The sequence below is a fragment of the Amphiura filiformis genome, chromosome 11 (genome assembly GCF_039555335.1).
Source record: "Amphiura filiformis chromosome 11, Afil_fr2py, whole genome shotgun sequence".
In the NCBI taxonomy this organism is placed as follows: Eukaryota; Metazoa; Echinodermata; class Ophiuroidea; order Amphilepidida; family Amphiuridae; genus Amphiura; species Amphiura filiformis.
Window position 1 is genome coordinate 34,382,191 of NC_092638.1, and position 25,627 is coordinate 34,407,817.

At 41.4% G+C, this 25,627-nt stretch overlaps 1 protein-coding gene across 1 annotated transcript in view; it reads left to right on the forward strand.

The window, feature by feature from the left end:
• The window catches only part of LOC140164135 (uncharacterized), a 64,715-nt gene that overhangs the window by 34,897 nt on the left and 4,191 nt on the right, over positions 1-25,627 (forward strand). Inside the window, exon 4 of the mRNA XM_072187379.1 lies at positions 18,149-19,669. Within this exon, the coding sequence (XP_072043480.1) occupies positions 18,149-19,669 (1,521 nt within the window). The remainder of the gene's footprint in view (positions 1-18,148; positions 19,670-25,627) is intronic.

Consider the following 25,627-nt stretch of genomic DNA (forward strand, 5'->3'; position numbering starts at 1 on the left):
AGGACAAAACAGCGATTTTATCGTGTAATGACAAAGTCGCGCAAATACGTCGCGCAAATACGTCAGTATGTGAAACGGCAAATTCTTCAAATTGCAAATACGACATACTGGGCTTGCGCAGTATAGGTGATCGGCAAATACGTCGTTATGTGATACAGACATTTCAAGGTTTTGTAAAACGTCAAAATTAAATTAATTAATATCTTACTAATTAAGCCACTTTGAGGCATGGTTTTTGGTGATTATATAGAGTAGAACATAACAAACTAATATACCAATTTTCTCAAAAATGTTAAAAATGTCGAATACGTCAGTATGTGATACGGCCGACAAAATTTTGAACATTAAAAAAAGTCTTATGCTGATCCACCATAAGACTTTTTTTATTGACTCAGGGCTGGAAGGCAATTAAACTCTAGCTCTTTGCTTCAACCCCATAAAATAATTTTTTACTTCCACAAAACATAGTTAAACTCTAGCTTTTTGCCTCGCTCTTCAACCCAGCGGTATTGAAGATAGTCTCCAGAGCTTCTTTTTTTCCACGTTCCATCCCGACCTTTTCGGCTTCCGCGCGAATCTCCCTTACTCTGTCAGCATTTAGTTCGATCAGGGCTGCGCGGGTTCGGTGCTTAATGTTGGCCTTATGACCTCTATAGTTCTCTAACTCACGCCGAATGTGGTGGAAGTGTTCGTCGTGACCTGTCCGTCTTTAAGGGCTCTAGACACCAGATCATTCACCGTGTTCAAACTGGACTCTGCCGTTCGTTTTATACTTTCGTGCTTCTCCAATTTTTTCATGGTAGCCTTTCCAAGAGCTACGCATGCCGCGTAACTAGCCCCCAGCGATGGCGATTCCACCGAGTGGAATACCACGATCGCGTCAAACCAGCGTCCCCAGCCCCGTTCCAGATCCAACCGCGATGAGCCCGGAAACTTGAGCGGTGTTATAAAACATGTTCCACGCGGTCTTGTATTTCTCCGCAATTTTTCCCTCTCGTTAACCTCATTGTCCAAGAAATTCCTAATCTTTTCGATATTTTCTAGTCGGAATTCGACTCCTTGATCTTCGCTTTCCTGAGGAAGATCAGGATACGTTTGTGGTGCGCTAGGATTCTTCCCCATCTTTTATTATACTAAAAGTACGTCGTTCGTAAAATTTAAAACGTAATTGTCGATGAAATGCTGAACGATCTCCGGCTTACCTAGGTTTCTGTTGTAGAAACTCAGAATTCCTAGCTGCTTAACGCCCATGTAGATTTTTACTAGATTGACGAAATTTTGAGTTCTGTACATATTTTGTCTTTGATGGCCGTTTATCCAAAAACACAGCTTGTTTTCAACGTACTCGATCGAGATGTGATTCATCTGGGTCACGTCCAATTCCAATGAATCTGCATGATCCTGTTTTCTCGCAGTGTTTAGTACAACGTAGCTTATTCCATCGTCATTCCAGGTGATGTTCAAATACATAAAAGTTCTTAGATTAGGTTGAAACGTCAACGAAATGGCATTTTTCGCGTGAGGGCTTTGATCTCCAGGTTTGGCTACAAAGCTAATATTCCACGGTTGACGTACCGCGAGATTTAAATTGAAGACTGAGTTGCATGATTTCGAGATCTTTTCCTTCGTTAGGCAAAGTCGTAGTAGGAATGCCATTAATACTTATTTGTTTAGAGTCAGCGTTGAAGGCTTGTCCGTTTTTGATCTCCACCGGCTTGTCTAAATCTAGATCTACATTTTTCTTAGCCCTCACGGAAAAAATATGTTACCGTTCCGTCTTCTTCGTTGGGTAATGCGATGTACCTTCCCACATTGTGCACGGCTATATCGTGTTCGTGCTGCACCAGAGTCTCCGAACGCGGCGTTTGAGAGATCTATCCACCCAAGAACTCGATCTTATTCTTTACGAGATTACCCGTGGTTGACAGCTGATGCAGGTACACTAAAATTATTCGAGGTGAAAATTCTATCGCCTATCTCCTGTGTAGCTACCGGCATCTATAGCCACCCCTCGTCGTCCAATCCGAACATTTCTTTAACGCGTTCTGGAAACCAAATCTCATACTGCGCGGGAATTGTCATGTCGAGTTTTCCATCGCCTTTGTCGACTTTGAATTCGTACTACTAGATTAGGCGAATTTTGTCCGAAATGAGCTGCCCCTTACCCGCCGAAGATTCGTGGAATCCTCTCCAGAACGGCATAGACAAAAATGCCTACGAAAGAATCTGCGCCGAATTCGGGATCTCCACTTGAGCCTATTGGAGGCAAAAGTTTGACCGCTGGAACGGAATGGGCACGGAAAAATTTACCCGGAGTTACCACAAGGATTTTCGTCTAAAGACCTCGGACAAGGTCCAAATTGCCGAAAACCCCGATACAAAAAAGTTTGTGATCTTTGTCCCTGGGCACGTCAACTTTTGGGCAACAGCAGGGACGCCACTTACCCGATTTGGATGGACCAAATGTTCGATCACGATCCGGACATAACCGACGTGTCAATTCGAAGGGGTGATGCTATGGCCGTGATAGGATCTTTCGTTCTGGATCACTCGAACGGATTCACCAGGGCTGGTGTTTCAAGAATCAACGACAGCGTTCGAACTTTGGTTTGGGCTATCCTCGGAGCTCAAGCCCAAGCAAGATCAAGCATTCTTGGGGTTGGGAGGGCATTTGACGCTCAAAAGCAATTTTTGGCGAACGTCGAAGATGCTATCAATTCTGCGGTAGACCTTCCCGATTCGATCGACCGGTACCAGAGAACTCTCCAGTACGCTAGGAGCAAACTCGACTTTGTCGTTGGACACGGATTGTACATGCTTCCGAGCAACATGGAGGTCGAACTTGGGACGTTGAACGGCTACAACAATTTTATTCAGATCGCGTCGGACGATATGTGCCTTGGATATAACTCGGAAGTAAATGACCAGCAAAGCGTGACTAAAAGGCAGCAATCCGAGCCGGACGACTTTCAGCCCGACCCGCCACGGGAAGAGGAACCACCCACCAATACAGAGCCGCTTGTTGAGGACAGCGCAGCCCGGGACGCAGTCCTGGGGTATGGGGACGCAGCCCCCCTGACGCATGACGAGAAAAAACTTCCATTGACTTTGGGAGCGGTGTTAATTGGAACAGCCATCGTCTATTTTCGTTAATATAAATGGCTGATGAAAAAAAATAATGGGGAAACCCTTCAAAAGCAGTGATGAACTATATGTGAGTGAAAGCGAGAAGCTCGAAAAACAAACTCGAAGAAGAGCTCACAAAAAGGAGGAAAACCTTAGAATTGGAGCCCCCTGCTGCGGAAGCCTTTGCCAGTGAGCTCGTAAGAGAGAGAGAAAGAATCGCGTACAATGCTGAAATAGCTGCGAGTGAAAGGGAGAAGCTCGAAAAAGAGAGAGAAAAGGCCGCGTACAATGCAAGAGTCCAACTTGCGTTTACTTTTGTGTGTATGGCTTGTATCGCGATTGTGGCAATTTTTTGAGCTGAAGTGTACATATACCTAAAGATTCTCGGCTAAAAAACCAGCCACGGATCCGGCTGCTTTTTAATTTAGGAGGTTATTATTATCTACTTAAAAATGGTTGGATGTATAGCGCAACACTTTCTGTACCAAAATTATGGTGCCAAAGAAGATGGTACTATTTTAAATCTAAAGACAAGAACACCTATGAAGCCTCAATTATGTAATATACACGGATACTTTCATATTCGTCTTGCACATAATTTGGAAAGAAAAAATGTTCGAGTAAATCGGTTCGTGTATGAGTGCTTCAAGGGGAAATTCCTGAGGGGATTCATATTGATCATATGTGATGCGATCAAGCAAACTCAGTCGGAACTCGCAAATATTGATTTTGAGATATAGCCAAATAAAGGAAATGTTTCCTTTTGTTTCCTATTGTTTTGGAAACTCTTTAATTGTGAATATCTTTGGAACTGGTTGTTTAATTTCAATGGGGTTTTCTGCAAAATCCAGCTTTGTAAATGTTTTTTACTATCCTGTAAGAAATTGAAAATTTATTATTGCCGAGTTCCGACTGATTTTGCTTGATCGCATCACATATAGACAATTGTCGAACCAACAATCATATAGACAATCTACAGTCATTAACACGACAAGAAAATAACACAAAATCTTTGGGTAGACAAAAATTCAAAGCAACGTGTTGGAAGCAACAAGCCAATTGCAGTTAGAGCAATCAATTTCATTAGAGTCTGGCAATAGCCTTGAGTTTTCAAGTATTTCACAAACATCTATTGAGCCTGGAATAAATACTGGGAATATTTCCAAAATTGTTAGAAAAGTCTTTAACTGCGTTTCTGGAAAGTCTAAGGTGAATGGACATTGGTATCGCTTTGAAGCGCTTACATAAAAATCCACTGCGAAGAACTAAAATCAATAAAACTTGCAGGGATTTTTTTTTGCGATTATTTTTTATTTTTTTCTACTATTTCAGTGACGTAGTTGTACAACATTCCAGTAACAACCAGGAACAAGAGCCATACATGCTCTGCAATAAATCCTACGGCGGATGAAACAGATTTGAGCACGAAATTGACCACGGCTCCAATAATTGCCGGAAGCGCGGCCAAAGCTTTGTCTCCGAGTTTTGTGAGAAGATTCGCGATTTTTTGCAACTGAGCCTTGAGCCAATCCGACCAGTTTTTTGGCTTTGGAGGTGGACCAGGGTGGGGCTTGGGTTTTGGACCGGGGTCTGGTTTTGGCTTTGGACCGGGGTCTGCGTTTGGCGCGGGAGTGACGGCTGATTTTGTTGCTAAGAGTATTCCTTCAACAACGGCTGTAATTGTCATGCCAATGGCTGTAAGCAAAGATGCAATGGTGACACCTTGCTCAGTGAATAAAATTCTAAGTTTTTTTTTTTCTAAGGTCTTTTCTCCATACAGTACTTTGTGAATTGTTTCTCGAATTGCCACAAGCTGATTTCTAAGCGGAGGTTTCAGATCATTCAAAAAAGTTGCTGGGCTTTGTTTTGCTCTTCGAGAGTCTCGATTTCTTTGTTTAGTCGTTCTTGATCAGCTTCCGGGTCATCTCTATCTCTTTTTCTCTTCTATCAACTCGTTGTTGGCTGTAATTTTTGCCGTTGCTATTTGAATTCGTCGTCCGAGCGTGTTTATGGATTTATGCGCTCTTTGAAGATTTCGCGCTGTTCTCGGAGTGAATGAGATGTCATGTTCGATACTTCGTGGTTCAGTAAATGAAGTCTCAGCTTCCTCGTCAACTATTAATGACAATTGATCGATGCTTTCAGACACATTTTGTAATTCCACCTGTTCTCCATTGTCAATGCTACTTATCACAACCTGCGCTCTACGAGAAACATCCAAAGCCGCAGCCTCAACTCTCGGCGATATATCAGGTATCAACTCTAATGCTCGAAAAAAATCTACTCCGGTTCCAGAGTTGACTTCGCATAAAAATTTTGAGGATTAGTATTGTGAGTCAATTGCATCCATTTTCCACCACATCTCACCCATAAACGACCATTTTGTCTCCCTCAAATTCATAGATACCAATCTCCTTACTTTTTCACCTTATGAAACTGTTTAAACGCGTTAACACGTTCTAAAACCTCTTCTTTAAATGCTTGCGTTTCTTTAGTTAGACCAAGCGGAGACCAAGGTGGAGCTGTCTTCGACCGGCGGAAAAGCGGACGCCAACAGGACGATCGTAAACAACCTAGGAAGAGCGGTCATTAGCCAAATAGATGTGGAGCTCGAGGGAGTCACCATCTTCACTCTGGGCGACGCGGATATCTTCCTGTGCTACCAGGACCTCTGGAAAACTTCCAAGGAGAGGGAGAATGCGGCTTACCAAGGCATCCAGTCGGAGGTCGTGCGAAAAATCAGAATCGACGCGGGGGACAAAGGGACAAACACCGCCGACGTCGCGATCGGAACCGCTTTGGGCAACATGTTCTTCATCCCTCTCGACTTTGAAATGCTCTCCTCGCACAACCCATTTTTTCAGTATGAATTGAAATACCGGCTCTTCTACAAGCTCACTTTCAATCGCTACGGACGGGTTGTCACGAGCACCGACACGGAGGCTTCGTATTCGGTGAGCAACATCCATCTGGAGTTCGAGGTAGTGAGCTCTCCCGAGCTGGCCACAGCGATAAAAAACCGGTACGACAAAAAAATGAATGAATGCCATATCCATGAAGGGTATACTCATTCTTTACGAGGATCCTACCGACGGTGGAGCGAGCTACGCTCGGGACTCGGAAAAATTTTACAATCCGAAGATCAAAAAAGTTTCTGTGATGATTCACGGAAACCCGAACCAAATCTTCGCCAGTGGGATGCTTCCTCATCAACACTTCGAGGAAATTCAAAAGCATTTTGCTGACGGGAAGCATCGCACGGTCGCACACGTCATCAAGGAAGCTGAGCTGTCGGATATGACCCTTCCCAAGTACCTCTCCACAAAATACGGGATCTGGATCGACATGCGCTCGACCGATGATGGCTCCCTTCACGGGTCCGGTAGAACGATTGAAGGAACCAACCAAACCATCCAAATCGAAATGGTGAGGAATGCTGAGGCTGCCGGCGCGCTTAACGCCTACGTTTTCTACGTCCAAGATGCCCGGCTGAACTTTGAGAATGGTCGGCTGAAGAATTGCGTGTACTAAATGGGACCCTACAATAAATGAGCTACCCAAAGCACGCCCATTCCGCCATCGTATGCGGAGCAACTGGATGCGGAAAGTCGGAGTTCGTTCTCGATCTCCTCGAGACAGCCTACCTAGGGTTCTTCGAATACATCGTCATAGTCTGTCCAACCTGGAGGAATAACAAGGCATACCTATCCCGGAAGTGGATTCAAAACGATCCCGAGCAAATCTTTCTCGTCGACCCTCTTGACTGGTTTCCTAACTCGGACGATCCGATGAACGACGAAGTTTTCGGAAAAATGTCCCAAGAGGGACATGTTCTTTTTTTTGGTCGACGATTGCAGCGCCAACAAATCCATGACGAGAAAAAGGCAGATGCTCTCGGAGTTGGCTTTTTCCGGAAGGCACTTCAACTGCTCGATCTGGGTACTAACCCAAAAGTACAATTCGATTTTGACCGACCTTCGCGAGCAGACAAAATGGACCGCTCTTTTTTTCTGCAAAGATCGAGATAGTTTTGAGGACGCACGCCCTCCGTGAAAATGACGTCATACCAACCGCGGAAGAAAAAAAAAAATTGGCCGAGCACAAGCATTCCAAACTGATTCTCGTGACAAAGCAGCCAACTAGCTACCGGTGGCTCGAATAAAAAGTATAAATAAAAGCATGACGGATATAGATAAAATTGTTGCTGAAGCGATCGCAGTCAGCGATACCAAACCAGAAGAAGGGGGTGACGAGTTGCGAGAGCGCTTGGTCGGAATAGCCGTAGCGGGGAAAAAGCCAAGAATTCCTTGGAAAAAATATAACGTCCGATGAAATCGAGCGTCTTGACCAAAATGAGCTTCGGAAACTTTACGCGAGGTACGAGACCCGCATGGAAGGGCTGGTTACAAAGTCGTTGAAAAGGCACGTCGTTGTGGCGTACACAAAACTTGTAGGATGGTTGCTTCCAAAAAGCTTGGTAATTGCCGACCCCGATGCCCTGGAAGTCTCACTGAATGAAGGACCGTTCATAGACATAGCTTTGGCAAAGTGGACGTGCGGAATGTACCACCGTTTTGGGCACATGCTTGGCCCGCTCGAGGCTGTGTTGTTGACGGGTAATCACATCCAGAAAAACCTGCCTGAAGAACCCCCATCTGCCGGAGCTACTGCTAAACCTGGAGTAGATGAGATCGATTAAGGCAAAGTTGCTGAGAGGTGCTGAAAAGGTGTCGAAAAGGTGCTGAAAAGTGCTGAAGAGGTGCTGAAGAGGTGCTGAAGGGCGCTGAACAATTTGCTGCTGTATTAAAAAAACTCCCCAGAGAACTAAAATAGTACCCTGGGGAGATTTTTTGCTGTTCTCCAGATATCTGTAGACGTAATAATAAAAGATGAGCGAAGAAAAAGTAACACAGCCTCCGCCACCAAAAGTAAAAGATCCTAAAAAGGTCGCCGCGGGGGAAGCATCGGCGGCAAAAAGAAAAGAAAGATTAGCCAAGCTAAAAGAGCTTGAGGAAAATGAAACAAATTACGCGCCTACAGAACCCGTGGAAGAAAAAGTAACAGCGCCTCCATCGCAAAAAGTAAAAGATCCTAGAAGGGTCGCTGCGGGGAAAGCATTGGCTGCAAAAAACAAAGAAAAGGCAGCCGAAAAAAATAATGCGCCCTCTCCAGAACCCGAGGAGGCAGCGCCGCAAGCGCAGCAACCCAGCTGGCCAATTATCGCCGGAGGAGGGGTTATTCTTTTGGGGGTCGCGTACTGGGTAGGCACAAAAAATTTGTCATGGGGGTCTACCCCCCAAGTAGCATCGATAGTGGTCTCCGCCCCCCAGGCACCAGCGCACAGTGGGCCAGAATCGCCTCAAAGTATGCCAAAATTATAAACGGACAATCAAACGCATAAAAACACGGTAAAATTACTATATTAGGGATTTTTGAGGCTGCAGAATTCAATGGAGGCATTTTCAAAAATGTATGACGTCATCAAAATGCTGAACGGTGATTGGTCGATTATTTTTACAACAGTATTTCAAATGACATATGTAAAAATTTTAATTGAAAAAGCAAAATAGGGATTCCAAGGGGTGCAAAATTCAGTGATGACATTTTGGAAAGCGTATGACGTAATTAATATGCTGATATGTGATTGGTCAATTATTCCTCCCACAGTTATTCAAATGCCTGTGTAAGAATTATTATAAAAACTTTCAAATCGGGGGTTTTAAGGACTGTGGAATCCAATAGAGCCATTTTCCAAGGCATATGACGTCATTAAAATACCGAACCGTGATTGGCTAATTATTCTTACAACAGTAATTCAAATGTCCGATTGGAAAAGTATTAGCAAATAGCATATTCATGGTTATACGGACTGCAAAATTCACTGACGGCATTTTCTAATACGTATGACATCAATAATGTGCTGATATGTGATATGTGAAGGTGACAGCGTAACCCCACACGGGCATCAGGAAATGGGCGACGCTGTCAAATTAAACCCGGACTGTGGACTAAAAGGCTGTCCACAGACGGACAACGTCGTCCATTTCCTTTTGTCGGGTAAAAGCTAGTGTGGGTGCCAGCTTGTGTTGTGTCTATTCTTACCTCTTCCTCTTCATCTTTTCTTTTCTTACTGTCCCAATCATAGTGTTTAGTGTAGGATTGTGATCAGGGCATTAGGGCAGCAGCTTATGCCATGTTTGATCTTCGGCGGAAGAGCCTTCTGTAGTCATTTCATCTCTGCACAGAGGCCAACGGCTGGATCAGGCCCAGCAAGGCAGAGTACCCTCAAGCTTGGGTAAATGGCTTGCTGGATGGGAGGTCAGTAAACATTTTATGTCGAAAGTCCAACCAACTGCGGAGCAGACCAAAATGGACATAGGAGTATCCACTGCTCTATACTTGTACTCCAAGAAAGGCAGGCACTGTTGCAGAGCAGTTGCCGGGAAGCAGAGAATAACCTTTGCCAAATTCTGGACACCAAGTATGTCCTCCATGCAGTGAGGTTTATGTCCTCGTGCTGTATGGATGCTTTTTGGATTTCCCGTTGGGTGCTTCCTCAACCTCCGAACTGGGGCTGACTCCCCCGTTCTGCATACATGTCGCGAAAAGTTATAATGCGAATAAACGGACTGACCAAACGAGAACGACCAAATGTGCTCCCCGTGCACGACTACCGAATACGAATATGAACATCTGGCTAACAAATATCAGAGGCTTGAGAACTAACAAAGGACAACTGGAAGCGAGGATCCGGAATACTCCATCAGACTCTAAACCGGACATTATTCTCATTGATGAATCCAAGCTGGATTCTTCAGTGCCTGATGATAGTCACTTCATCTCACTAAATGGCTACTCCTGTATGCGAAGAGACAGAACTGATGACAGTGGTTGGGGTGGCTGCCTAATATACCATCGGAATGGTCTCCCTATAGTCAGGGAAACCCACCTAGAGCCCAAGAAGCATGAGCTGATGGTCTTTACTATCCTTACCAAGAGTGGCACCCTGCTACTTTCACTTGTCTACTGTCCTCCAAAGAAGGCTATCGGACCCATAGACTGGTATGACAAACATCTGGATAGCCTCATCTCCAAGACCAAAGCTAACATCTGTGTTCTAGCTGGAGATTTTAACTGTCATCATCGCGAATGGCTGGCCAGTAGGTCTCCCACTGATGCAGAAGGGAAAGCAGCCTTCAACATATGCTGTGCTCACGACCTCACCCAAATTGTTGACAAACCAACCCACAAACTTGGAAACCGCCTGGATCTCATTATCACGGATGCTCCAAACATGTTCTCTCCAATTACCATCGACCACGACATTGGCTCTTCAGACCATTACCTTGTCCAGACCATGTTGAAAGCTTCTCCACTCTCTGAAAATCCTCCTCCACGACGTGTCTGGCTCTACAAGAAAGCTAACTGGGATGCCTTGAGAAATGAGCTAGCTGGTGCACCCTGGGACCGTCTCCTCACAAAAGATGACCCTGAAGGGGCTTGCAGTAATGTCACCAACACAATCACTGATGCCATGCACCGATTCATACCACAGAAATCTGCACCCTCATTTGTCGACCATCCTGCGTGGTGGAATGAGTGCTGTGAAAAGGCTCTGGAGAGAAAGAACAAAACATGGAGAAGATGGAAAGCCCTGCAGTCTCCTGATGCTCGCCTTGATTATAACAGAGCAAGGAATGAGTACACCACAATATCCAGGAAGGCATGCTCTCTTCACAAAGCTAGGGTCAGAGGAAAGATGACAGACGAGCTCCAAACTGGTTCGAAATCTTGGTGGTGGACAGCACGCCGGTTGATGGATAAGGGTGGTAAATCGGAAATCCCAGTCCTGAAATCTGACGGCCAGACTTTTATCACTGCCAAGGAAAAGGCAGAGTGCTTTGCCTCCTTCTTCAGTGACAAGTCAACCATTACTGAAACTGAAAACATCATGTCATTGGGGGGGCAAAATGCTCCAAATTCACTCAAAAACGTGTCAAATTATTTGTCTGGGTCTAGGATCACAAAAGTGCAACATTATTGGCGCACGTAGGACATATTAAGTTTTGAGGTAAAATAGGTGAAAAATTAAAAGTGCTCCGATTTTCGAAAAAGGTCTTAAATTCCCTCACCTTCCTCCGAGGATGACCACCAAATGCTCCAGTGTGACTTTCTGGCCTAAGAAAGTAAGGCAACAGCTAACCAAACTGGATATCAACAAAGCGTCTGGGCCTGATGGGATTCCCGCTCTAGCTCTGAGAACTGCAGCTGCTGAACTGGCCACTCCTCTTGCACGGCTCTTCCAGCTCTGTTTCAACAGAGGACACATGCCAGCCCAATGGAAAGTTGCCGATGTGGTCCCATGTTTCAAGAAAGGGGACAAACACTCTCCAAGCAACTACCGGCCCATCTCTCTCCTCCCTGTTCTCTCCAAGATCATGGAGAAGTTGGTCAACAAGGCTATGTGGAAACATCTCAACGAACAGAAGCTGATATCCAAACAGCAGTTTGGTTTCAGAGCTGGCCACTCAACATCAGATGCCCTCACTTATGTTTCCCAGCGTCTCACCAACACCTTGAACAACAGAGATCACGGTTTCCAACCGCAGAGATTCTGCTGGCAATCATCCTAGCCTCCAATTCTTTGGTATAAAGCTGTCAATTCCAAGCTGGAAGCTAGTGTTCTGGTAGCAGGTAACCTATTGAAGTCAATATTGGATGAATACATTAGTAGCTACGCAGGCATATCAGTTTGAATCTCGACTTGAGGTCAAATATGTCTAATCTATTGACCATCGGCGTTATCGTTAATTGAGCGTTATTGAAACTATGTCAGTGGTTGATTTTGCGCGTACCATGGCCATTCATGGTGGTAGATCTGGCAATGTCTATTGATCTAGTCAAGTGCTCCAAAAATAATCAAACTTCTCTAGCATGCAACTCACTTCAAATTCTTTATAATCATCTGGGTCTAAAATCACATAGCATCGAGGCAGATAGTGTTGAACTCCTTGGTCTCACCCTCAGCAGAGATTTATCTTGGAATCCTGGTTTAACCAAGATGGCAAAGACAGCAGCCCAGCGCACTGGTCTCCTCCGTCGTGCTGCTCCCTACTTGGTGCCAGCTCAGACAGCGATAATTTATAAGAGTATGGTGAGATCTAAGATGGAGTATGCTAGCACAGCATGGCATGGAGCAACTCCTACATCACTGTCAAAACTAGATGCAGTCCAGAGGCGTGCTGCATATTAAGTATGAGGTTCGCATCATCGATCTCCCTAGGAGAAGAACTTTCCTTCTCTTCAAATTCAGCCTTTGGCTCACCGTAGAACAGTAGGTGCCACCACTATGTTCCATCGAATTTTCTACTTATTAGGGAATGCCCCTGAATTACTATGCCAACTACTTCCGGACCAGCTCCAGACTGACCCTCGCCTTCGCCGTTCAGTTAGGCACCAGAAACAAATATGTTCGATCTTTGGATCGACCGTCGATGCTGCTTCGATGCTTGTTATTAATGAACTATCAACTAATTATTCAGAATTAACACCAAATTTAAATTGGCCAATATCCCTTCAGGCACAAATCGCTATTTTATCACAATTAACAATAGTAAATTAATTGATTTCATAAATAACGATCGACCATAAGGATCGATGGTCGATCGAAAGAGAACTAATCGATGGTTAGATCACGAAAGTTCGAATTCAAGATCTAATTTGTTGAGCGGTCTTTCATTGCCATCTACAGCCCGCACAGAATGAACTCCCGCCTCACATTCCTTGCAGCTTCAAAAAAGGAGGTTAAATTCTAGGCGCCAAGATCGATAACAGCTGTTAATGCCTTGATATGTCTTGACATGACAAAAAAATAATAAAAAAAAAAAAAATGCTGACATTTTAATTGTCTAATATAAGCAAGCAATCAAACAACCAGCCAGACTAGATGTTTGGGTGGTTTCTCTTCCAAAATGTGTACGTGATTCTTCCTGTCGGACTACAAAACGTCGCCATATCTTAAACGTAATTTTGGCCTTAATTTTCAACCCATCACTATATACACCAATTTCCTTGAAAAAGCAACCAATGTTGCCCAAATTGGGTACTTTTACCAACAGGTTTCTAAAAATAGAACAATGTAGGCCTACTGGGCGCTTTCGTCTGTGGTGAAAACCCACCCATCGCTTTACAAAAATCGGCGAAAAGCACCCCAAAAGGCAAGTCATATACGTATACCATGGCAATGGGAGACCCCACACCGGATGTTACAACTTATTAATTTAATTCACGAATTTAATATTTAATTAACGAATCTAATATAATATATAATTAGCAGATTTAATATTAAATTCGTAGATTTAATATTTAATTTATTTAATATTAAATTCACAGATATAACATTGATTTCGCAGATTTGAAATTTAATTCTTGAATTTAATATTAAATTCACATATTTTATATTAAATTTGCGAATTATATATTACATCTGCAAATTTAATATTTGCAAATTAAATATTCAATTTGCGAATTAAATATTAAATCTGCGAATTCAAATGCAAATATAATATCAAAATATACGAATATTAAATCTCCAAATTAAATATTAAATCTGCAAATTAAATATTAAATCTGCGAATTAAATATTAAATCTGAGAATTAAATATTAAATCTGCGAATTTAATATTAAATTCAAGAATTAAATATGAACATTTCGAATTAAATATAACATTTGCAAAATAAATTTTAAATCTGTGAATTAATTAATTATAAATTTAAAATTCGCAGATTTGATATTTAATTCGCAGATTTAATATTAAATCGGTGAATTCAATGTTAAATTTGTGAATTAAATATTAAATGTTAGGCCTACTAGTGTATTTAAAAGTTTGTTAAACTTTATCCATCTCTATACGGAGGTTGTACGGAGTTTTGTCCCCCATCAAGCTATTAATAGAACACTGTGCATCTCCAGATGTTTGTACACGCTGCAGCGCGGTACATCTGTTTTCACCTGAATTTACGATTTTGTGGCCACTTTTACTGGCACAGGGCCGCATAAAACTGACTCCACTGCAGAAGACTGCAAAAAGCTGCAACTGAATTTGGTACCACCACAAAGATGAAACTTTTCTGAATGTATAAGTTTTAAGGCGGGAATCGACGGGAATCTAATCTTTTGAGATCAAATTTGTTAAAATGTAATTTTTCCTTAGTTTCGAGGACGTTTAAGCTAAAATATTTAATTCCCTGAAGGTTTTGACATTCTTCATATCCTATTGTTATATTCTACAAATAGTTTCCCAAATAGCTGTGACAGCACAAATGAATCAGAAATGTCAAAACAAAATTATAGAATTTTACCCCCAAATCATGATTTTTCTAATAAGAAGCAGATTGTGGCGATTTCGCGTGTTTATTATAAAAAATACCACCCTTAAGAACAAACCAGTGAAGAAATATTTTCAGAAAATATTTTTAGGTTCATTATCTTTCCAAATCACATAAAAAAATTCGAACATTGAAAGTCACTAAAGTAGGGTTTTGGCACACTTTGACTTTGACCTGGCCCACTGTGCAGCGCCGTCCGCTTCAAAAAAAGGAAAATATTTCGACGAATTCGCATAATAACCCCTATAATAAAATGGCAAACGAAAACCCAAACGTTAACATGCTCGTCAACAGCGCATATCACGCGCTGACGATAAGCGCACTCATGGCAGCAAACTGCTGGACCGCGAAGAAATTCTTCAAATTCAAGCCCGCGAATCTGGGGCAGCTCGACGCGGAAGATATTGTAAAGCTCACACTCTCGGTCGGGTTGGCGACCTACGCGAGAGACTTTTTAGTCAGTCAAGGAATATTGCCAGAAAATATCGTCGGGGGATAAATAAAGAAATGGCATCTTTAGCAATGCTTTTGGCGGGGCAGTCGTAAATCCCTCGCCTTCAGCGGATCGAACTTTCTCTTCAGCTCGCTCTCAAACTCTGAGGAAAGAAAAAGGCACAACCTCGCCATCGAGAAGCTCCAACATGATCGGGATTCGTGGAATCAGTCTCTTCTTCAGAGAATTGACTATATTAATAATCAGCTAAAACGGCAGGGCCACGCGGAAAAAAACATTTGAGGACGTGGACGACGCGATGCGACAATATTACAATCTCACAGGGGCACTCTTGGATCCCCTACCACCCGAGCCGCATTTATACAATTATCTCGACGAGGAGCAGACCGAGTCTATCAAAAATGGAGAACTGGCCTTGGTCGGAGTGGGCATGGTCGCGACTGGAGTTCTTGTGTATAACTTTGTGTGAGGGGAATTACCTCCAAACCCACGAGTCAATAAAAAAGTCTTATGTATTACCATAAGACTTTTTTAATGTTCAATAATTTGTTGAAGATTTAACCAACAGCGGTTGTAACATCTTCAGAGAAACTGACACCCATGAAGTGGTTTGTTGGCGCACCATCTTCCAATTCGGAAACTCGAGGGCCAATTCCTTAGAGCTACAGAACGGGGCATATGTCAGTTCTTTAGGGTTTGTTTTTGTTAGTTCTAACATAATAATAATAATAATAATATTTATTTCTTATATAGCCCATTACATACAAAATCTCAATGCGCTTTACAATATATTAAAAACACCAAAACTACAAAGATTAAATGCACAAATACATTTCAACTATATCAAAAGTATACAACTGATACCCAGATAAAACTCAGAACCAGCTGAGATGAGACTAGGTTAAAAGGTAAACAAATTTAAAAGTTTAAGAAACATCACTAAATGCATTGGTAAAAGGTGAGTTTTTAAAATACTCTTGAAATGATTGATGGAATCTGCAGATCTGAGTTGTATAGGCAAGTTGTTCCACAAGACTGGAGCTGCATTACAAAAAGCTCTCTCACCATAAAACATCTACACCTAACTACCTCCCTCCCCTCCCCTCCCCCAGCTAGATCTGCTAGCTTAGCGATTTAGATTTTGGACTATGTCGCATATGAGACAGTTCAACGTGTGTCCAAGCTCCCCCCACCTCCCCCTGTTTGTGTTTTTGAAGAGTCGGAAATCGCCCTTTCATTCACCCTTCCTTTTTTTGTAATTTTGTTTGCCCCAAGGGGACTCGAACCCACGCTGCTCTGACGTCACACGCTCCACAGACCCAAGAACCTAAACCGTTAAGCTAACAAATCTCTGGCTAAATCAGTCTCAAACATTAACCAAAAAATTTGTTATTTAATAACAAACAATTCTGCAACGTTTGTTTTCAAAAAGAATATCTACTAACGGCAAATTATTTAAATTGAAAACAAATATCCACCATTGAATTCGTTCAAACAAACACACATATGGGGGCAGCGAATTTTAGATATTTTATAGCCTCATACACAGCCTAAGTCCCTTGAAAAGCAAGGCATATCAAAGCCAAAGTCCGGGATCGACGGCTGTCGGCTGTAAAAAAAATAATCTAGAAACGCCGTGGACTATTTTAGATTTGTCAATGTGGATCTGTGTGATACGATTATGGCGACATCGAGTGAATTTGACAAACTAAATCGTGTGTTTTCAAGACAAATCAGATAAAAGTGATAGTGAATTCGAAACTTTTAGGAAGAATGGAAATCAGGGCAACTTTGGGAGTGACTCGGGACCCAATATAGCTGCTGACAGCGATGAAAAAGCATCGGGGAGATTTCGATATGTGAAAGCAGTGGGACAACTTTCAATACGTGATCAAGCCATGCACACGCATGGTATGCACTGCATTTCACGTATTCTTGCTCCATCGCCAATCATAAAATACATCAGGACAGCGTGGCGTTACACGAGTAAGCAGCTATGCAGGATATATATACCCCCTGTATGTAAGTTTGTTTATTTTGTGTGTGTGTGTTTGTTTTATAATTTGATATTTTCATAGGTTCAAAATAAATAAATATTCAATAACAGTACATGATACGTACATCATGTACATAGGATTTGGTTCACCTCGAGTTCTGTAGTTACATTCATTTGTATTTTGGTGACCGCAGTATTAGAATTGTGCGAGTGAAGTTAATCGCAAAGAGCGTACAATTGCGGTTTGTCCACACGCTTGCGTCACTAAGCCAGTATCAAAAAGCATATAACAAAAGCACCAAATTTGCTGAAAAATCATACTTTTTGTCACTCCGAATTTATGGGGAAATCTCGTGTCAAAGCCAGTGGCAAAAACAGGTCCAAAAATTTGAAAAAATCGTGTCAAGAGCGCCTAAAAACATGGATCCAATCTCTCTGGACGACGTAATTCCTACTCTCAACATTGTCAATAATATTTTTAAAGGCCGATATCTCAATTTTCAATTTTATAATACCATAACTTACGTGATCATTATCTTCGCTTAGGAATGTCCGATTTCAATGGGAAAAATGGCGTTATGGAGCAAAATATCTCTATTATTTGAGATATGTAAAAACCTCAAAATTTATAACCTGCCCAAAAGTGTCTGATTTTGACATGACACGTCACATATACATCCGAATGTATACAATCAAGGTTTTGTTCTATTGTTTTTTTGTTTTTTTTTAATTGGAATTTTGTAGAGTGTGACACTTTTAAGACCAATTTGACATACGGCCAATATTTATTTGCATAATTAATTATGATGGCTCGTATGACTCGTCTTTTGGCAATTGCATACTTGCATGTTTTTCGGTATGTACATGTACTTGACAACATTCCACCATTTTAACAGCGAGTCTCCTTTGTCTAAGTTGGGATTACATATAAATCTTTGGTACAGGATAAGAGACAATAATAATCGATTTTTGCTATTTACTTTCACAACATTAGCAGCAAAGAATTTGGCATTGCTTATACCTTCATGTAGTTTTACACGAATTTAGGGTTAAGTTAGGTTAGGGTTAGTTTAGGGTTCGCATTAGGGTTAGAGTTAGGCTTAGTGTGAGGGTTAGGATTAGCTTACACGAAATAATTACATGAAGGATCGACCAAGGTTTTATTAATTTTCTTCCCACCACAGGATGCAAATGGCACGCCATCAGTAACATGTTCTCCTTCGATGTGTAACAGTTCCATTGGCTTAGGTGTCATCGATTGGAACCATGGGATTGTAGAATGGAATAAGATTCATAATGCCACTAACTTGGAGGCCCAAATCCAGAGCCTTGTGGAACAGCCACCAGAGAACCCAAATTTTGGGTTTTGTTTCATCAAGTGCATTGTCGTGGAAAGGGAAAAAGTTGTGATTGGCAAAAAAGAGGAGGAGAATTACGTTCAAAAGAATGCGACGCAGCTGTTACTACTCCCACCACAGATAGCCACGTCTAACTTGTCGAGTTCAAAAACACAAAATGGAGTCAACATTAATTGGATTTGGTTGGATTCAGTTTCCCATAGTCATTTTATGCGTTCTATGCCAGCTACAATTAAATCGTTAAAAAATATTCAGAGGCAAGAGTCTGGTTATGTGTTTAGCTACAACTTATACCAATCTTTGTATTCCCATTCTACGCCAAATCAGAGAGCGCTGTTCACAGGTGAAGTAAGTAAGCGAGGAAGTAAGGGAGGCATCAAAAGTGAACTGTTACTGGGAAGATATAAAACAGGGGGTTATGAGACGTATTATTCAGACGATTTATGTTGGAAACATACATGGGGTCTTGCAAAGTATCTTGGGGCTGGTGCGAATTGGAAAAAGATTAAAGACGCTCTCCCAAAAGCTGGCATTGATAGAATTGATATGACCTTATCTTCATGTGAAGTTCTAGGTGGTCGTTTCTATTATAATATCAACAAGGCAATATGTTACAACGGAAAATACCAGGAATTTTACATCTTATCGTATTTAGCTGAATTGCAAAAACAGTTACAGAAAAGAGGTAAGCCATATTTTCACTATATGGAGACGAGCGTCGCGCACGAAGGTACCGGTCGGAGGGTACAGACTTTTGATGAAGACCTTGCCAATTACTTTCGCTCATTATCAACACAGGAAAATACGTTAACAGTATTATTTGCGGATCATGGGAATAATTATGGACGATTATTCTCGAAAACAAGTGAAGCTAAAGTTGAAACGCACCATCCAATGTTAATAATACATGCCTCAAAGAACATGCCTCATGTAATTGGAGTAGATAAAATGAAGGCATTGCTACTTAACCAGGATCGGCTCGTCAGCATACTTGATCTTCATTACGCTCTCCATACACTAGCTCCAGGGGGCAGCATTAACGTGGCTACGGAGCATGCTCAGTATAATGTCCAACGCATGGGACTGCTCGCACCAATTGATGTCAATAGAACATGTGATTCAATCCCAATGGTTCAACCTAATCTATGTATATGTGAAAATTATAATACTAAATATGTTGTTAATGATACAAGGCAGACGATAGTGGCAGAGTTTGCTTTAGGAGAGATAAACAATGTAATACAAAGTCAGTTCCGAGCTGCACATCGTGATGCGGCGACTGGGTTTGGTTCATGTCAGAGACTGTTAGCAACATGGTTTGGCAACGTGCGTGAAACTACTCAGACGGTAAGAGAACCCATGTGATTTAAACTACTCTACTCAAAGTATAAGAATAATTTTGCCTCTAAAATATTATCACTATGTGAACCTGGTTGACCTTCAGGCTTGTGTATCTTCATGTTTGGTTAAGCATCAAACAATACGATTTGTAAAATAATTCGTCGGCCGTATCACATACTGACGTATTCGACGTATTCGACAGGTTTTTGTTTGATATATTTATTCTACTCTATTATATTCACCAAAGGTCATGCCTCAAAGTGGCTTAATTAGTAATATATTAAGTATTTAATTATGTTGTATTTGCAAAACCTAGAAAAGTCCGTATCACATAACGACGTATTTGCCGATCACGTATACTGCGCAAGCCCAGTATATCGTATCTACAATTTGAAGAATTTGTCGTCACATAGTGACGTATTTGCGCAACGTATTTGTGTGACTTTTTCATTGCACGATATTAAAAATTGTATTGTCCTTTTCACATATATAGTGACGTATTGCGCAACTGTTTCACATAATGACGTATTTGCAAGACACATCGTGACATAGTAAGCTATGCTCTGATAGTGATAAGTGTATTACATTGAAAATATGGTATATTTGCATTACTTTTAATCAGGTTCTAATCGTAATGTTCTAATCAAGATTATGCAGCAAATGAAAATCGCTAAATTTTCAAATTTTTTTTAAATGCATATTTTGCAAATACGTCAGTATGTGATACGGCCGACGAATTCTTGCATTTCAGAGTCTTAGTCAACTGGCCTTCATCCTATTCATCCATTCATTAAAGGTTTTACTCTTTTGGAAGATACAAAGTTCATTATCAAATTTTACAAAATGAGCTCTGTTTTTCTGCAAAATTTAGCTATAAAGATGAGGCTTTCACATTGTAAACACTGAATGAGGGTTGAAAAAACATTCTAAAATATATTCCTTAGAACCTACTTTTATGGGACACCCTATATTTAACAAGATTCCATTGCAGACTCACCGGAATACTCATTGGCAAAGATGACAGGAGTCCAGTGTCTGAGCTGCCAGTCCATATAAGCTGTGGCAACGTTCAATACTTCTTCACGATGTACCTCATTTGGTCTTCTGGCATAAAGACCAGTACTGCGAAGACGTGTGGAAATTGCCCTGTCAAAACTGTGGCATTGTGCCTTTAAGTCTTAAGTTAAGGCCCTGTACCTTGGGCGACCTTGTCCAGCTTTCCTCTAATGTTTGCCAGTATCCATGTACCTCTTCACAACCCTGCTAATGACAGGACAATCTGGACTATTTCCATTATTACAGGCACTTGCCTATGAGTCATCCCATCCTCAACCATTTGAGAGGGCGAGTTAGCGCAGCGGTAGTTCCCTCGCTTTGCACCACTGAGGTCCCGGGTTCAAGCCCCGGCGCGGCCCAAGGACTCATGTGCACTTGGTTTATCCCGATTCCATGCTCGCTCTCGCAGGTTTTCTCCAGGATCTCCAGTTTCCTCCTGCTTTCAAAAATCGGTGATTAGTTGTTTGGTTATCAAAAACTTCCTTCACCCAATGGAATTTGGGGAGCTGCACAGATAATTGGTGAATGTTACAATCTAAGTGCGGATAGGTCTGCGCCTGAGGTTCGGCTGCAACTGGCCTAGATGATGCGATCTGATTGTGATGATTCACCATGGCAGCGAAATTACAGCGCTTTGAATCCTTCAAGATCTAGCTGGAAAAAGGCGCTATATAAATCCGAAATTTATTTTATTATTTTTTTTATTTCAAACGCCCTGGCAACTTCAACTTCAGTCATCTGTCTTTGAGCATCATCACAAATCTGCTAGGGTAAATACGCCTATTCTCGGTTACTTAAGAAACAACCCGCTCTATTTCTTGCGTAAATAATTATAAAAGTTAGCTGGTCACTGTCCTCAATCAGTGAACTAAACTCCTCAACAAAAGTTTGAAAAGTTTTTTCAAGCATCTGTATGTCAAATTATTTGTGACATATTCATAACGTGTTGCATATCAATGGATAGCTACAATACTCCCCTTTACAATGACACCCCATTTGAAACAATAACATTTTTCACGGCTGAGTACACGCCATGTGAATGTAGTGGGGTCTCAAAAAGAATTTGCCAAATTGATCATTATTCTGTGCAGCAAGCCATAATCCCATAACTTCACAATCTGGGACCTAATGCAATCCTCCAAGATGACACCGCTCGCCCCACATAGCCACGGTAGTCAACGACTACCTACAGAATATGGGAGTAGAGTCAAAATGGCCTGCCATCAGGCCAGACCCGGGGGCCAGACCTCAACCCGATTGAACACTTGTGGGACCAGCTTGATCGTGTTGTGCGTGCCAGAGAAGCCCATATGCAACCACATTGAATGACCTGCGACGAATCCTTGTTGAAGAATGGAATTCCACCCCACAGTAACGTGTGACCAGGTCGGTGAGCAGCATGAGGAGAAGGTGCCTGACTATTGTGGATGCCTGTGGTTTTTCCACCCGCTATTGAGGTTAGTGGCTAGTGTTGTTTGAGCACAGAATAATGGTTAATTTGGCAAATTCTGTTTGAGACCCCACTACATTCACAAGGCGCGTACTCAGCCGTGAAAAATGTTATTGTTTCAAATAGGGTGTCATTGTAAAGGGGAGTATTGTAGCTATCCAGTGATATGCAACACGATATGAATATGTCACAAATAATTGGAGATGCAGATGCTTGAAAAAGCTTTACAAACTTTTGTTGAGGAGTTTATATCTACAGTATATATCCATAGCTAACCAAAGCAAAATGTTAAAGGACATCAAGAATATTTATTGGGCGCTCTATCGTATGTCAACTAGAAATGATTCGTTATATTGTGAGCCAGCCTTAAAGGCCCGGTCACACTATTGCAATTTTGAATTTACCTTCACTCATCGTGTGTTGCCGTTAGTTGTCGCTGACGAATCCGTAAGCGACCGCAGACGGCCGAAATTATTCGTCGCGTCCGTCGGCAAATTTTCAACATGTTGAACATTTTGTGACAGCAAAAGAAGTAGTTCCGATTCCGTTCAGATTTCGTTGGAGACTGGAACCCTCATTTCTTTGACGTTTCCATACCGTGCGAAGCCGTCTTTAATCGTTTTGAGGTCGTCACAATTTCGTTGGTAATCGTTGTCAACGACCATTGACGAAAAAACAACGGCAGGTGACGTTACATCTCGAACCCTGACGACACATTGTGGCAAGTAACGAAATTGTAACGATCTTGGTGCGACAGTCCCTCATTTCAAATATATAGTTTTGGTTTCTCTATTGTTCAGAAACCAAAAATCAACGGATTAAAATGTGGAGATGAACTGGTATGCAATCATAACACTATTGTGCTGGGAGGACACAAGAGGGTATATATAATCAAAAGTATAATGGCCTATAACCATACGTATATAATAGCCTATTGTGCTAACATTTTCATTATCGATATCTATCAACGCGGACGACTTTTGATGCTCTCTGCCGTATGTGGCACACTTCCATGACACCATAAAATTACACCCGAGTTTGAAAAGTTATGCATAGACATCATGTGCATATATTGAGGGGTGGGGGTGGGGGTGTTTTGTTTATTTGTCTGAAATATAAACGATGCATAATGATGTAGATGATTTGATTATGAATTAGATTATTCCCCGGAAAGCACAACCCATACCTCTTACCTATGTTCCTCCGCCACCTATATATAACCGCCTCCCTCCCCCCCTCCCCACACTCGATATCGACTCTTCCCTATTATTCCACTCCACTCTTGAGCCCCCTCTCCCCCTCCTTCCCTTCCCACTTCCAACGCTCTCTCCCCTCTGTTTCTCTTTCTCCCTTACCCTTACCCCCTCACACACACATACCCTCTTTCCCTGGCGATCTCTTCTATCTCTCTCTCTATTCTCCAATAAATAAATTGAATAAAAGTTAGTTTAAACCAGCTTTCTATGATATTGATCTTCCGTCATGCGACATGCACATAAATAGAGTTGTGTATAATAGTGTTTATAACACTGAAGTCAAGTGCCTATTGTAATGTCTGTGGAAATATTTCGATGGTCTATATATTTTCACAGTGAAATCAGCTTAGGCTAATTCGTAGTCTCAAGTCAATGCTTTCAAACTAAATCAATGCTTTCAAATGTAGACTGCTTTGTTCGACTTCTCTGCTCGTGAATATTGCACTGCGAAATTTAAACATTTCTTTTGTATACTAATAGTAGGTATTAACAATCAAATAATTTTACGATCCACACCACTTATAAGAAACTGAAACCAAAACCGAAACTGACTGACACAAATGTTCGGTTTTAAACAAAAGGTAGAAACAATGAGTTCGATATCTTATGATTCAAGTGGTTAGGCAGGACAACGAAACCACGTGACCAAAACCAAAACCAAAACTAAAACTATATAATTATTTGAAATGAGGCAGTGACTTGCGAATTTTGTCCGGAGGGTGACGGATGTTGACTGTTGATGGCGGGTCGTTTGCGAGTACCTGCGGCATTGAAACGGTGGTCTGCGATGGGTTACGATTTTTAAACGATGGTCCACGATTTTAAACTTTTTGTGCCATTTTTTACATTTTTTGACGTCAGTTTGATTTCAATAGACTGTCCGGCACGATGCAATTTTGAATTTCATATAAAAAGAAATATCAATAATAATAAAAAATATTAATATTTTTTATTGTGATATTGATATTGATGTTAATATTTTTGATTATTATTGATATTGATATTTTGATTATTATTGATATTGATATTTTTTATTATTGATATTGATGATAATATTTTTGATCATTATTGATATGTTGATGTTAATATTTTTGATTATTATTGATATTGATATAACAGTTTGAATTTTTAATGATATTGATGTTAATATTTTTGATTATTATTGATATTGATGAAAATATTTTTGATCATTATTGATATATTGATTTTAATATTTTTGATTATTGTTGATATTGATGTTAATATTTTTTTATTATTATTGATATTGATGTTAATATTTTTGATTATTATTGATATTGATATTTTCGAGTGGATGACCAGAACGTTGTGAAGAGTGGGAACCCCAAAGTGGACTATACGACCCGCACACACACAGGCTTTGATGTCGGCCGCTGAGTCACGTCATCATCGCCGCAATCCACCGTCAGCTGCCGTTCCTTGCCGCAAGCAAATCCGCTGGCAGCCGTCTGACCTCGTTGCTTGTTGTCGGGCTCCGTCGAGACATCGTCACTCGCCGCCCAGACAACGTCTGGTTTTTGTCGCTAGTCTCCGTTTCCTGCCGCAGCCTTTCGTCCCTTGCCGCCGTGTTGTCGCTGAAGGTCGTTCCCACTCGTCGGCGAATCTTGTTTTTCCTCTTTTTGCCGTCGCTTTGCCGTCAACATTTTGTGATTTTCACGTTCGTCACCTTTCGTCGGTTATCTGCCGTCATAGTGTGACTGGGCCTTAAAACAACGCCTGCCAATCGGTCATTTCAAATGTTTAGTTTTAGTTTTGGTTTTGGTTTTCGTCACGTGGTTTCCTATTATCCTGCCTAACCACTTGAGTCACAAGATATCGAACTCTTTGTTTCTACCTTTTGTTAAAAACTGAACATTTGTATCAGGCAGATTCGGTTTTCGTTTCAGTTTCTTATAAGTGGTGTGAAGAAGAAAATTACAGGGTTTGAAGTTACCTGATCTAAGTATACAAAAGAAATGCTTACATTTCGCAGTGCAATATTCACGAGAAGAGAAGTCGAACAAAGCAGTCTACATTTGAAAGCATTGATTTAGTTTGAAAGCATTGACTTGAGACTACGAAATAGCCTTAGCTTATTTCACTGTGAAAATATATAGACCATCGAAATATTTCCACAGACATTACAATAGACACTTGACAGATTATACACTTGAGTGATATAATAGATACTTCAGTGATATAAAC